This window comes from Bos mutus, chromosome 8 (assembly GCF_027580195.1).
Source record: "Bos mutus isolate GX-2022 chromosome 8, NWIPB_WYAK_1.1, whole genome shotgun sequence".
Lineage (NCBI taxonomy): Eukaryota > Metazoa > Chordata > Mammalia > Artiodactyla > Bovidae > Bos > Bos mutus.
This window is the reverse complement of record NC_091624.1, coordinates 28582717-28596739: the sequence shown is the minus strand read 5'-3', so window position 1 is coordinate 28596739 and position 14023 is coordinate 28582717. Positions and strand designations below refer to the sequence as shown.

General features: G+C 44.4%; 2 protein-coding genes across 4 annotated transcripts in view; one reads left to right on the top strand and one right to left on the bottom strand.

Annotated features, from left to right (window-relative positions):
* The window catches only part of CENPP (centromere protein P), a 237069-nt gene extending 227059 nt beyond the window's left edge, over positions 1 to 10010 (top strand). For both annotated transcript variants that reach the window (XM_005901835.2, XM_070375280.1), the window contains exons 6-8: positions 7936 to 8015; positions 9172 to 9263; positions 9606 to 10010. In XM_005901835.2, coding sequence (XP_005901897.2) covers positions 7936 to 8015; positions 9172 to 9263; positions 9606 to 9763 — 330 coding nt within the window. In that variant the 3' untranslated portion in view covers positions 9764 to 10010. The remainder of the gene's footprint in view (positions 1 to 7935; positions 8016 to 9171; positions 9264 to 9605) is intronic.
* A 990-nt stretch (positions 10011 to 11000) lies between these two features.
* Positions 11001 to 14023, bottom strand: part of IPPK (inositol-pentakisphosphate 2-kinase) — a 58309-nt gene continuing 55286 nt past the window's right edge. For both annotated transcript variants that reach the window (XM_070375278.1, XM_070375279.1), the window contains exon 13: positions 11001 to 12440. In XM_070375278.1, the coding sequence (XP_070231379.1) occupies positions 12215 to 12440 (226 nt within the window). In that variant the 3' untranslated portion in view covers positions 11001 to 12214. The remainder of the gene's footprint in view (positions 12441 to 14023) is intronic.

Below are 14023 nucleotides of genomic sequence, written 5' to 3'. Positions count from 1 at the left end.
GTGTTCTTGCCTGGAGAATCCCAGGGACGGGGGAGCCTGGTGGGCTGCCGTCTATGGGGTCGCACAGAGTCAGACACGACTGAAGCGACTTAGCAGCAGCAGCAGCAAAATGAATTTTTTACTTTTGACTTATATTTAAAAAGAACTAAGATCTTTTTACTTACATTTCACAATAAAAATGGATTAATTATGCCTTTAAAAAAATAAAATTTTAGTTACAAACATTATTTATGCCCTTTTATTTTGTCACAGGGTGGGGATTTCCTCTATTTCTAAGGACATGAGTTGACTTAATTATTTATTTTCTTTCCATTTTGAAAAACTGAAAGCATTTTATTTTATTAATTTTTTTTAATTGGAGGCTAATTACTTTACAATATTGTAGTGGGTTTTGCCATACATTGATATGAATCAGCCATGGGTTTATGTGTTCCCCATCCTGAAACCCCCTCCCATCTCCTTCCCCATTCCCATCCCTCTGGGTCATCCCAGTGCTCCAGCCTTGAAAGCATTTTAACATAGGACTCGAGAATACAAGTTTGGACATATATCATTAGCTTTATATATAAAATAATTTAAATACTATTTAAACCTTAAATTCTATACCCAAACTATTCAGCAAGTATGAGGGAAAATTGAAAATATAAATGTAAAAGGTCTCCAAAGTGGACCATTGAAACATACTACCTTCATCAGCCACTCTGCTAAAATTCTTCAGAAATGACAGTAGAGAGAGTTTTAAAAGACATAATACACAAAAATGAAGGATAGGCCAGAGGAAGGCAGCAGTACATTCAGGAAGCAGATAATTATAGTTTGATGAGGCCCAGACAAAGCTGAGACCTAACCCCTGAAGGGAACATGCCGGAACAGTCGTTTGGAGGTTGCTTTGACTTTCCCTGGGAGTATGGGAACCGTCCCTGGGGGCAGGGCCTCAGGGGCCATTGCCACTGACAAATGACCTCCAAGCCAAAGCTTTCCAGCTGTGCCTGACTCTCAGCACGCAGGAGACTGGGAAAGCTATCTTCCTTGGAGGAAGGAACAAATCAACCGATTTGTTCTCTGGAACCTCTGAAAGAGGGACTGTGGGTAGAAGAATTAGTAGAAAGTCTATATGAGAGGCAGTCCATCCTCGCCCTGACAGAAGGCCTGTGTGAAAAAGCTTGGCACTACTAAAAGGGGCCTGGACTCTGCAATGCAACCTCACTCCTCTGGAGAGAAAACTAAGAACCTCTAATAAAAAAGAGGCACAGGGGAGTTCCTTGGTAGCCTAGTGGATAGGATTCTGGGCTTTCACTGCCATGGCCTGGGTTCAATCCGTGGTCCAGGAATGAGACCTAGCAAGCCACATAGGGCAGCCAAAAAATATACGCACAGCAAGTTGCTTGCACTAGATCAGGAGCCCGTTACCATTAGGGACCTAGTAAGTCTTATACCATATGGAATATGTGAACAAACCTTTAGGGGCTATTGTGTTTCCCAATCAAAATGGTTTTGTTTGTACCTTCAAAATCAGTTGCCAGCATGAATTATGTTACAAGTTGATTGTAATCACACTTGGCCTCTGTATTACAACTATAGTTGAATTTGGAAATGTGAAATGGTAGTATTATTTATTAGCTCAGGTTTTGGAATCTGATTGCCTTAGTTTTGAATCTGTTTACTAGTTGTGCAATCTTGAGCAAGTATCTTAATTTTTTTAAGCCTCAGTTTCATTTAAATGGGCATTATACCAATGGCTTCATATGACTGCTGTCATCTTTGAATGAGCTAATGCATATTAAGGACATGGGGCCTATAACTGTTAGTTCAGTTCAGTCGCTCAGTCGTGTTTGACTCTTTGCAACCCCATGAACCGCAGCACACCAGGCCTCCCTGTCCATCACCAACTGCCGGAGTCCACCCAAACCCACATCCATTGAGTCAGTGATGCCATCCAGCCATCTCATGCTCTGTCGTCCCCTTCTCCTCCTGCCCTCAATCTTTCCCAGCATCAGGGACTTCTCCAGTGAGCTAGCTTTTCATATCAGGGGGCCAAATTATTGGAGTTTCGGCTTCAGCATCAGTCCTTCCAGTGAACACCCAGGACTAATCTCCTTTAGGATGGACTCATTAGATCTCTTTGCAGTCCAAGGGACTCTCAAGAGTCTTCTCCAACACCACAGTTCAAAAGCATCAATTCTTCAGCGCTCAGCTTTCTTCACAGTCCAACTCTCACATCCATACATGACCACTGGAAAAACCATAGCCTTGACTAGACGGAACTTTGTTGGCAAAGTAATGTCTCTGCTTTTTAATATGCCATCAAGGTTGGTCATAACTTTCCTTCCAAGGAGTAAGCGTCTTTTAATTTCATGGCTGCAATCACCATCTGCAGTGATTTTGGAGCCCCAAAAATAAAGTCTGACACTGTTTCCCCATCTATATGTCATGAAGTGATGGGACCAGGTGGCATGATCTTCGTTTTCTGAATGTTGAGTTTTAAGCCAACTTTTTCACTCTTGTCTTTCACTTTCATCAAGAGGCTTTTTAATTCCTCTTCACTTTCTGCCATAAGGGTGGTGTCATCTGCATATCTGAGGTTATTGATATTTCTCCCGGCAGTCTTGATTCCAGCTTGTGCTTCTTCCAGCCCAGCATTTCTCATGATATACTCTGCATATGTTAAATAAGCAGGGTGACAATATACAGCCTTGACATACTCCTTTTCCTATTTGGAACCAGTCTGTTGTTCCATGTCCAGTTTTAACTGTTGCTTCCTGACCTGCATACAGATTTCTCAGGAGGCAGGTCAGGTGGTCTGGTGTTCCCATCTCCTTCAGAATTTCCCACAATTGATCGTGATCCACACAGTCAGAGGCTTTGGCTGTTAAATCGTATGTGCCAGTGTGGATGTGTAATGTGTCTTTTGAAAGAGAAAACACCTTAAAAGCTCAAAATGTCTGTGAATCTATGAAAAAATTCAAATTAGACCATAGTAACTTCTCTTTTTTTTAACTTTTAAAAAAGTCTCTTTTATTTGGCTGTGCTGGCTCTTAGCTGTGGCATGTGCAGTCTTTAGTTGCAGCATGTGGGATCTAGTTCCCTGACCAGGGATTGAACCCAAGCCCCCTTCATTGGGATCACAGAGTCTTAGCCACTGGACCACCAGGGAAGTGCCCAGACCATAGTAAGTTTAAATGATGATCAGTTTCAACGCTTTGCACATTACTTTGAGATATATAAAATAGAGTTTTATTAGTAACAATAAAATTACCAGTGAATAGCTGAATATTACTTTCATCATCTGCCTGCATTTCATTATTTTGCTGGCACAATTACATGTTAAAAACTGTATGAAGAGAAAGTTGTGAAATTTAAAGAGTTTCTAGTGCTGATTATTACACGTATGTGTGTGTGTGTGTGTGTTCAGCTTCTTAATTATCATTTCTGACTACTGTAAAAGAAACCAACTTGCCTTGCTTTTTGATTATTAGTCTAGAAGGGAACAGACTACATACAAAAGTACAGTTGCTACCCAATTAGTTAGAATGAAAATGACAATCTTAAAAATCTTAAGAACTACTTCTTGGACTTGTATCCCCACCTGAAGTGATGTTTATTGTCTAGTACTCTTAATGGAGTAGATCTTTTACGGGTACACTTGCCTTCAGAGTTATTGCAGGGTGTATGTTTCTTGGCTATATATTTGATTGATTTTGCTTGCCTAAATTTCCCCTTTCCATTCTAAACAGGGAAGGTATAAGGGGATTATTTATGTAAGCTCTCTTCCTTCCTAGGCGTAGAGTGATTTTATAGCTGCAGAAGGAAGAAGGCTAGAAAATTCTGGGGCGTGGATAGAGGTATTGAGGTCATCACCTGCTTGTTTGTTAGTATGCATGTGCAGAAGGATTCCCAAAGGGCTATGGTATGTGCATGCTCGTGCATGTGTCACACCAACCTGTCTTACCAAGTTCTTACCCCTGAGAGAGCCTGGAAGCCACCAAAGCCCCAGGAGCAATGAGCCTAGGTCTTGGTTTCTAAATACCATCAGCTTCCTAAAGAAACACTGATATACGTTGAATAAATCAGTGATTTGTGAGTCAATGCTGATAGAAAATAAATAAGGGAGAAGTAAAAGCTCGTTTTTCTGGTGAAAATCTACTTGCCAGTGTGGAAGGAATGATGGAGACAGTCACCCTTTGGCACCCCTTGTGTGGTTGACTCAGCTTTGAGGCACCAGCAGGCCCAGGCTGATGAGTGGATGTCTGAGGAGCCAGACAGTGGCCTGGTCTCATGATGTCCCCTTGGAAAATTCCAATAACGGGGGAAAGGGTGGCTTTTGGGTCACCCCAGAAGCACAGCAGCATTTCTGGAGCACTCCCAATGTGGCATCATGAGGAGACATCAGACGTGGACTGAGGCCCAAGAGGCCTCATTTTCCAAACTGCCAAAACTGCCTGGGGCAGTTGGGGCGGGGAGAGTGTGATGGTCACCGGAGGGAGCTGGGAACATCTGAAAATTTCTGGTTGGAATGTTATGTTTTGGTAAAGCAGGAAGATGGCCCTGTTTGGGGAAATGCCACTGAGTGTCCAGGGATGAGGGGTATCATGACTACCACTTGCTCTAGATATCTGTGAACACTCAAGGATACATTTAAGCTCAAGATTCAAGGTTTCCATTTATTTAAGTGGCAGCGCGGAGTAAACTAGGATAGTGTGACTGATCCGTAATACATGGTTGGTTTTCTCTAAAGTTCTGTTTAAAATTCTCTTCCTTTTGGACCAGCATCCAGCAGCCATTCCAACAGTAAAGTGGGTCTCAGGTATAAAACTGGGATGAATAACAAATTCCCAGCTTTCTCAAGGCTACCATTTTTTCTATCATAAACACCAGGAGAGTTCTTGACTGCAGACTCCAGACACATGGCAAGCAGCTAAATAAACACACACACAACCCCCACCCCTTTTTTTTGGCTGCACTGTGTACCATGCGGCTTCCCTGGTGGCTCAGATGGTAAAGCCTCTGCCTGCAATGCGGGAGACCTGGGTTTGATCCCTAGGTCGGGAAGATCCCCTGGAGAAAGAAATGGCAACCCACTCCAGTAGTCTTGCCTGGAAAATTCCATGGACAGAGGAGCCTGGTATCATGCAGGATCTTAATTCGACCAGGGATTGAACTCATGCCCCCGCATCAGGAGTATGGAGTCTTTCACCACTGGACCACCAGGAAAGTTCTAAACATCCATTTTTGAATCACCACTTAGGACAAACTTCCTGTGAAAGACTGACAGGCGCAGTGTATGTACAGGATCAGCACAACGCAGCCTGTTCCAGCCTTCCCAACAACACTGTGAAGCACAAGGCTCCCATTTGCTCCCTTTAGGTTCCAGGCCCGGACCTTAGTTTTACTAGTGGCGGAACGTGAAGTGTCTCAGGTGATTTCCAAGTCAGGCTGATAACTTTCCTGTCAACCTTTTTGTGTGTGTGTGCAGCTATTTTTTCATGTTAAATATTCTAAAACACACTGGCCAGATGGCTGCCTTATCTGAGTTCATCATCTTAATCCTTTCTTGGGGATTCTGTTGTCTTTTTTGAATGTCAAATACAGTAATATGTAGAACTTTTAATTGCTTTTGAAATGTACTGATATTTGGCCATGACCTCAGACCCACTTTGCATTTAGTTGTATCACTTTTTCCAACTTCTCTGTCTTCTCCCTCCAGGCCACCTGTATGCGTACACTCTGTCGATGAGACCCACGCTTTGTATTTCTAACTATCAGCAACGGTATCCAGACTTTGCTGTTTATGTTGTGTCTCTGGGCTCCTCTTCAGCCTTTAGTTGCTTTCTTCCTGTCAGCTTTGAATATTTGAGGTCACCAGGCAAGTGAATGAAGCTGGATAAATGGGGCAATATTATTAACTTGTATAAAAGGAAACTTTCCACACAAGTCCCTAAGAGCTCTCCAGAAATGCCCGATCTCTTCCTAATGTCAGCATTTCTACTTTTGGTTTTTATTTTAAAAACTAAAAAGAGTACATTTTATTTATTTTTTTTTTTTTAGTGAAAGCTTTTAATCTAAACCCTCCTTTTGCTCATGAGAAGAAGGCCTAGAGAGGCTGAGGTCTGCTTGGAGGCAGACCAAGCCCTTGGACCTCACGCTGGAACTGGCCCAGGCCACGTGCTTTCAGCTCAGCCTGGAAGTTATACTGCCACAGTCACATGTTCTCCTTTACATTCCTCATACAGTTGTTATTAATTTAGAAGAGCCTGAGGTTTAAAAACCAGCCAGCACTTTCCATTTAAAAATTTTAGGTATACATTTTCTCATAAAAACTGTTTCTCTGAAATTAGAAATCATCTGTAAGTTTAAACCAGGCCCACCCCAGCCTTTGGTCAGAATGGCTTGGTGTTTGGATGTGTTCTTGCTCCATCAGCATCTTTCACACACGGGTCTGGGAGCACTGGCCTCACACGCTGGCAACAAGCTCACTGATATGTGGGCTGGTCCTTTAAAAGTTGTGACACAACTTTGTCCCCACAAGACCTCATTTGAGGGAGCTTATTTTGTTCAGCCCTTCAAGTACCTGTGGCCTCAGGAAGGCCCCATCCTCTGAAGCCCATAGGTTCTGCCCACAACAGTTCCAGTCTTGTCCCTTGTCTTGCAGGGGGAGGGGGGCTGTCTGATTGGCTGCTAGACCAAGCATTTCTCAGATGAAGCTGCACCTCACTGTCCTTCCATGAGGCTTAGGGTGGCCCTCAGGGCAGGGTGTAGGTTTGGATTTGGGACGTGGCAGGGCTTACATCTGATTTCAGCATCAGCCCAGGTGTCTGTTTCTATAGCAAGAGCTGTAAGAAGAGGGAAAGAAAATATGTCTTTCAAAAGCTGTCCCTTGTGGAACTTGAAATCTCACTGTGGAGCCTACTTTAAGTCTCTGTCATATCACCCCAACCCCACAATCTGTTCTTATAAGAACAAACAAAAAAGTTTTCCAAGAACTGAAGACAGAGCCACTCATTACTCTGTTATAAACATTCTGTTTGGATTCCTGCAAAGCTTTGTTGTTCTAATGACCTACAAGTCAAGTCTAATACTGGAGGTTCCCAGGGCCCACTACAAATAACAGAAAGAAGCAGACAGTTCCAAAACTATTACATGGGGTCGGGGGGAGTCAACCCCTAGAAATTTGTGAAATTCTACTTCATTTTCGTTTAAGAGAGAATACTTTCAACTCTAAAACGGTACATGATCTCATCATGAAGCTGAGCTCTAGCAGAGCATGCTTTCTGAAAACCTATTACCCAGAATTGCCAGACACCATGCCTGGTGAGACCCGTAGGTCACTAGGAGAGCTCAGGTAGCCCCACGCTGGCTGTGCAGGAGCTGTCTGCATGCAGTTACCAGTTTGCGGGCCAGGGCCATTCAGCAGCAAATGTGAAGGTAGGGTGGAAGTACCCACTGTTGGAGCGGCAAGCCCACGGACCTCAGTTTGAAAGGCTTTTGGGCCAAATGTTAAAGCTCTGAAGAAAAACATTTGCTTTACAATAAGAAACCTGGCATGTAGCACCTCACTTCAGTCATCAGGATCAGCATCACCTTCATGAGGCAGCTGGCCAGCATGCGTGGCCAGCCTCCGCAAGCTGTCCAGGTCACGAGACAAGACAGAGGAAGTATGTTGGCCAAATGCTGCAGGGCCCTGGGTAGACAAGCCAGGAAAATCAGAATGCAGTCATGTAACTTGTTAACACTGGGTGGTTGTCAGTGTGGAATCCAGGAGGCTGTGTGGCAGTAGAGATCTAGAACAGGCAGGGCTGATGAGCACAGAAGCCATGAGCGGATGGCCACGGCCAGGATGCCATGATGCCTAGATGAGAAAGTGGCACGCCTGATAATTAAGATTTTCAGGGAATGCAAGACACACCCCACAGATTTCTCTGTTTCTTCTCCCCACAGGAAAAGTACCCAGAAGCTGTGCAGCTCTCAGAGGGGGCCTCCTCCAGCTGCATGGGCATTAGGAACCCCAGTCAACCTGGGTGAGTGCACAGGCCCCACCACGTCCCTCCCCAACCCAGACAGTTCTTTCCTGTTAAAAACGATTATAAATAGTAGAAAACAAATGTAAACCACCTAACTGACATCTTGAGATGTGTCTGTGGAGTTATAACAGATAGCAGCGATGGCAGGAGAGCACCAGGGGGAGCTTGCTGGGTGAGGGAGGAGGGGAACGTGGGGACTGTAAACACAAATGGGATCTATGAGGAAAAGTCCAGCAGGTGCTGATCTCACTGCTGGAGTCCTTAGGGAGGGGAGGCCAAGGAGGGGAGGCCAGAGGGGTGGAGTTCTATTTTCATCAACTTATTTCAAGAAAGGTGGGGAGTCTGCAAGTACTGAGTGAGGGGAGAAGTCACCCAGGTCCCCTTCCGCCCACTGTGGGTACCTTTATGTGCACGTGGGCAGGATGTGCTTCTGTGACCTGCGCCTACAGATGTTTCGTTCCAAGCCTTAAAATGGTGTGGTTATGTAAGCCTCTGGAACATGCCTTGTTATTCAACATTATTTCCAAAATTCACCTGTGGTGGTGCCTATAGCTGTAGCTAATTCATTTTCACTGCTTACACTCCATTAGGTGAATATATGTATTTCTGCATTCTTCAAGTCTTGGGCCTTTGGGTTATCATTATCTTCCACTATTTCTAACATTCCTGTTTATGTCCTTGGGCACACGAGTACACAGGCTTCTCTTAAGCATATACTTAGAAATGAAATTCCTGGGTCATAGGGCAGATTCAGCTATCACTGCCAAATTCCTTTTAAAGTAGTTTATCAATTCGTATTTCCCACCAGTAATCTTTTAAGTTCTCGTTGCTGGATATCCTGTACTTCACTTGTACGGTCACATTAACATGTAGTGGGCACAAAACAGTAACTCCCTGTGGTCATTTTCCTGTATGTTAATGATGCTGAATATCTTCTCATGTTTAACTGGCCATACTCCCTGTTCACTTGTGGGTCTTTAAGATCAAGGGAGTCTGAACACAGCCTTGGGGAAGGGCAGCAACTCCAAGGGTGACTGGGAAGACAGCAGCATTCCTGCCCATGGAGGCATCCTCTCCTCTAGAGAGAGTCAAATGCTGCATACAGTTTAGTCTGGTTTTTAAAGCACTCAGCAATGCATCTTACCTCTTTCAGATTTGAACTAGTCATTGTTTGGAGGATACAAATAGATGAAGAAGGGAAGGTTTTGCCAAAGCTGGATCTTCTCACCAAAGTGCCGTTGCGAGGTAAGGATGTTCTGGTGATTTCTCACTGTGTTCAACACAGACACCTGCTCATTTCATCTGGTTTTATATGGCAAGAATCAAAAGTAAAAAATCTCACTGATGTACTTTTAAAATAGGTTTTCAAAATATTTTTTTGTCCATAATCCCTCAAAAAGCACATGGAAGTGGGGTTGCCCCTGTAAGGCCCCTCCAGGCTGTGAGGGCCTGATGTCTCTGCCTCAGGAACCGGGGAGGGGCCTGGGTCAAGGTGATTCAGTTGTCCTGGCTTCTCTTCAGTGCAGCCAGTTGAGAATGAGGGAAGTGTCTTGGTGAAGTGTCTTACCCGATTTATTTTCTTTACAGCCCTGGAACTGGACAAGAACAGAGTCATAGAAACTGCTCCTCTCAGCTTCCGAACCCTACTGGGCGTGCTGGGCATTGAAGCCACTCTAGAAAGCCTGATTAAATCATTTTGCACAGAGGAAAGCAGCTATTCCCAAACAGTGAACAACTACACGTAGGAGTAAGATGCTGCACCTGGAGGTGTGTGATTTTATTGAATATAAACATTTGCTCTTTTCCACTTAGAAACCTTACCTTTAGAACATGTTTATGCAATTATGGCACATTATATATAAGTTGTCAGGACATGAAAAATAAATACAGTTATTTAAATTCAAAATACCAAACAAGTGACACATATAGTGTATTTTTAAAAGTAAACTCAACATCCGAGAAAGTACATAAGTGGCTATCCATCCTGGGATATGGGGAGCCACCATGCCCCTACCTTGGTATGAATCTAAGGGCAGAGGCGGCACCAGCCCATCTCAAAGGCTGGCCCTCCTCCTACCATCCACCACTGAAGGACTCCTGGAGGGCTTACCAGTGCAGCCTCATTCTTTTACATTCCTCAGACACCCCAGGGGAGCCACACCACCCTCCTCACCTCCTGGCTCTAGAAGCAGCACTGGAGGCTTTCACAGCACCTCTCAGCAGCAAGTCCTCCGACATTCACTCTTCATGGTCTTTCACAAAAAAGTAGAGTGGTTAACATTAACAAATGCAATAAGACAGCAAACACGGCATTGTCCCTTCACACAGGGCCTTAGCCCCCCGGCCCCTCTGCACAGAAGAAACAGTGTCTTCATTAAAGTCCCCCAGAGTCCTAAGTGCTGCACTGACCTGAGTCGCCAGTTTAAAGTAGAATGGGTGAAAACACTGTTTCCATCAAATGAAAGCCTCAGGGAAGGGGCTGAGGTGGAGTGTGAGAAGTGCAAAGGGTTGAGTCAAGACCCTCTAGCAAGACATACTCATCTTTAATTTTTTTCCCCCAAATAGAGGGTGATTGTTTTCAGACTGTTCACTCCAGTCAGAATAGGCAACAGGAGGCTGCCCAGCCTACCTCCTTGAGGGGCTGGGGTTTCAGAGCTCCACACACAAGAGATTCAGGATCCCCTGCATACCCTGGTGCTGGGCAAGACCATCCTCACCCCAGGCCAGCAACAAGGAACAACCTCAGGCCAAAACAACTCTGGCAGCTACCTACTTCCATGCACTCTGGAGCCTGCAACTTGACCATGAGAACAGGGCTCCATGCACACCCCTATATGTGGAATCTCCAAAGCCCTGTACCCAGCATCCCACATGAATGAGAGGCATGTGTTATTTGAGTATCTTTTTGAACCTCTGAGTGAAGAAGTAAGAAGTAAATGGTAGGACAGGACTGAAGAATAAATTCTAGAAGAGCTGGCTTGATTCAAATAAGCATAATTCTCAATTTATCACAAAATTCCCCACAAAAATTATAATCAGCAAAATATTCTCATTTTTTGTATAGTATTTTCATACAATCTCATGGTTTCACTATTATATTACAATAAGCCTTCATTAGTCCCTCAAAATGATGATATAAATAATCTATACAACCTACCATAGAATAAAAAACTGAAGCCAAGATTCCCAACAGTTTTCATAGCAGCTGGGCACGCTTTTGTGACCCCAACAAGAACCCTCTTGGTGCCAGCCAGGCATCGCTCGTCATGCAGAAGCAGGGCCGTGGGCAGCCCCGATGGGGAGGTGGTCCAGAATTACTCAAGGCCACCAACACCACACATCTTAGTGAAACCCGAATCAGGATGCTGGCCCTGGCAGAAGTAGCTGAGGTTTCCCAAACATCCAAAAATGTCAGAACACAGAACTGGCAGACGCACAGGCACCCCACGACACCCACCCTGGGCATAGCAGCTCAGAGTTACAGCTCTGCTTTCAGCTTCCACAGCAGCAATTTCAGGTGGGAAAGGATACCTTGTTTCCCCTAAAGTTAAAGATAAAATCATTCAACACAAAATAGAAAGTCAGTGCTCGCATGAGTGGTGTCTACCCCTGCCCTGAGTCCCACGCTCCCTGCTGACCCTGAGCAGAGCAGTGGGTCCAGCACCTCCACATGGACTGTGAGTCCGCTGCTCAGAACTGACGTCCACATCAGCAACTCAGTGCTCTCCACAGCAGGGAACTACTAAACCTGCGCTGACACACGGCTTGTGTTGGAAGAGTGACCAGGTAACTCAGCTGGGAACGTTCCAGTAGTATCTGTGTTTTCTTCAAAGTCCAACTGTAAGGTGTATGTGACAATTCAAGTTTTCTATGTTAGGATTCTGGTGGTAGGAGATCCAAACCTGGGGTCTTATAAGGCTTTTTAGAGATTAGATGTGAACCCTGGGTGGAAAGGGAGAACTGCCCAGGGGGGCCTCCAGGGACACAGCACACTGCTGGGCTCATGTCCAACATTCCTTGTCCTGGAAGCTGTCTCTAATAGGGCATTCCATGTCTCCTAGAGGCAGTCCCACCTGAACAGGGCTTGAAAAGCAAAAACATTCACAGCCAGAAGTCACCCTACACAACAGAAAATAGCTCTATCATTCAACCTTCACATTCTGTGTTCAAGTTTCAAAGCCACTACAAGAAAAAGGTTAGACCTTATGGAGAACTAACGTGCAATCTTCGCTTTCCTTGAACCTTGTCGACATCACGGTGGCATCTTTGGCATGTACGGTCTTTAAATAGTAGTTGACTATCTTGCTATCCAGTTTATACTGATGAGGAATGCTCTCGTAGGGCTTGAGGTCCAGGTCCAGCACAGACACAGAGAAGGCAAACCTAGATCTCGATGAAGGGACAACAGGCCTTTGATCGGAGCTGGAAGCAAAAGAGCAATTTCAGAATACACAAACCTCCCAAATCCTTTCAACTCAGCTCACAAAGAGCACCCGTTCTGTGCATCTATATGCATTCCATCTCTATCTGTGCCAGCTGTATGCCTCATGCTTGAAGCTTCTGCAAGAGAGGCACCTACTGTGATACCTACCAGCACACCAGATAAGAAAGGGTTAAAGTGCAGAAAGATGGAAAAGCAATTAAGTAGACTATGCAACTGATATTCCCCATATCCCAGTAGTATAAACAAACGCTAAAAATGTTACTTATCATGAGCCAAGTATTACAAAACCTAAGAAAAAGAAAGTAGCTCTAGCCATACAACAGCCAAATGCATAAAATGTTAAGAACAGACTTCTCTTTACATATCTTTTCCCATGTCTGGTGAGAAACTCTTGCTCCTCTATGCTTTTTCACATTAGGAAAGAGAGGTCTGGTTTCATGTTTTGTTCTCAAATTGTGTCTGTAATGTTTTCTACTTTGTTTCTTAGGGTTTGGCTTTGTGGTTTTTCTAAATATTGGAATAGTTGTATGCTTATAACAAAATATAAACAATTACTTGTACTTAAAACCCTTGATGCGAAGAGCTGACTCACTGGGAAAAAACCCTGATGCTGGAAAAGACTGAGGGCAGAAGGAGAAGGGGACAACAGGATGAGATGGCTGAATATCATCACCAACTCAATGGACATGAATTTGAGCAAATTCCAGGAGATAGTGAAGGACCAGGAAGCCTGGCATGCTGCAGTCCATAGGGTCACCAAGAGTCAGACATGACTTAGAACAACAGCAACAACCAAAACACTTGCAGGCTAGTTCTGAGTTTTGTACTAACATTTCTGTATATACCACTTAGCTCTCAAAGTGCTCTCAGTGTGCATCCAGATGATTGGTTAAATACATTATACAAGCTCGGTTTAGCCCGAGAGAGAAGTATTAAGGAGTTCTGGTTTCTCCATGCATGCTATTCTAGATTTAGACATTATTAAAAACAAATAAATAAAATACCAATTTCTAAAGGTCCTGCCTGGGAGAGGGAAGGCAGATAAAAACATTCCTATCTAATAACCTAATTAAGGCCTAGACTCTCATTCAATTCCTGCTCAGAAATACTGTTTATAAGAAAAATGAATCCCTGGCTCAGTTGCTGGGGTCTTAGCTACTCCCTCCTGAACAGCAGAGAACATGTATACAAATTAAGGTCTTGCTTCTGAGTCTCACTCTCAGGGCCTGAAACCCAAGCTTCATGCACCTGGGCTAGGACAGTGAACATCTCTGGCCCTCACCAGGGCTGCACATTTTATAGGAAACCACACATCACATCAGAACCAACACCTGACAAGATGACGTGGATCAAGAAAGGAATCCATCACACAGAGTCTGGTGAGAGCATGGTGCAGGGCACTCCTGAGGAGCCTACTGGTCAGCCTCAAGCTCCCAGTGAGCCCAGATCTGAGTCTTCTGATAACTAAAATGCTTCTCTACCCTGTGGATGACACAGGTGCCCACATGCTTCAGAAGTTTCTGGACAAACATCCTCACTCCTCTCCAAACATGTCAATTTC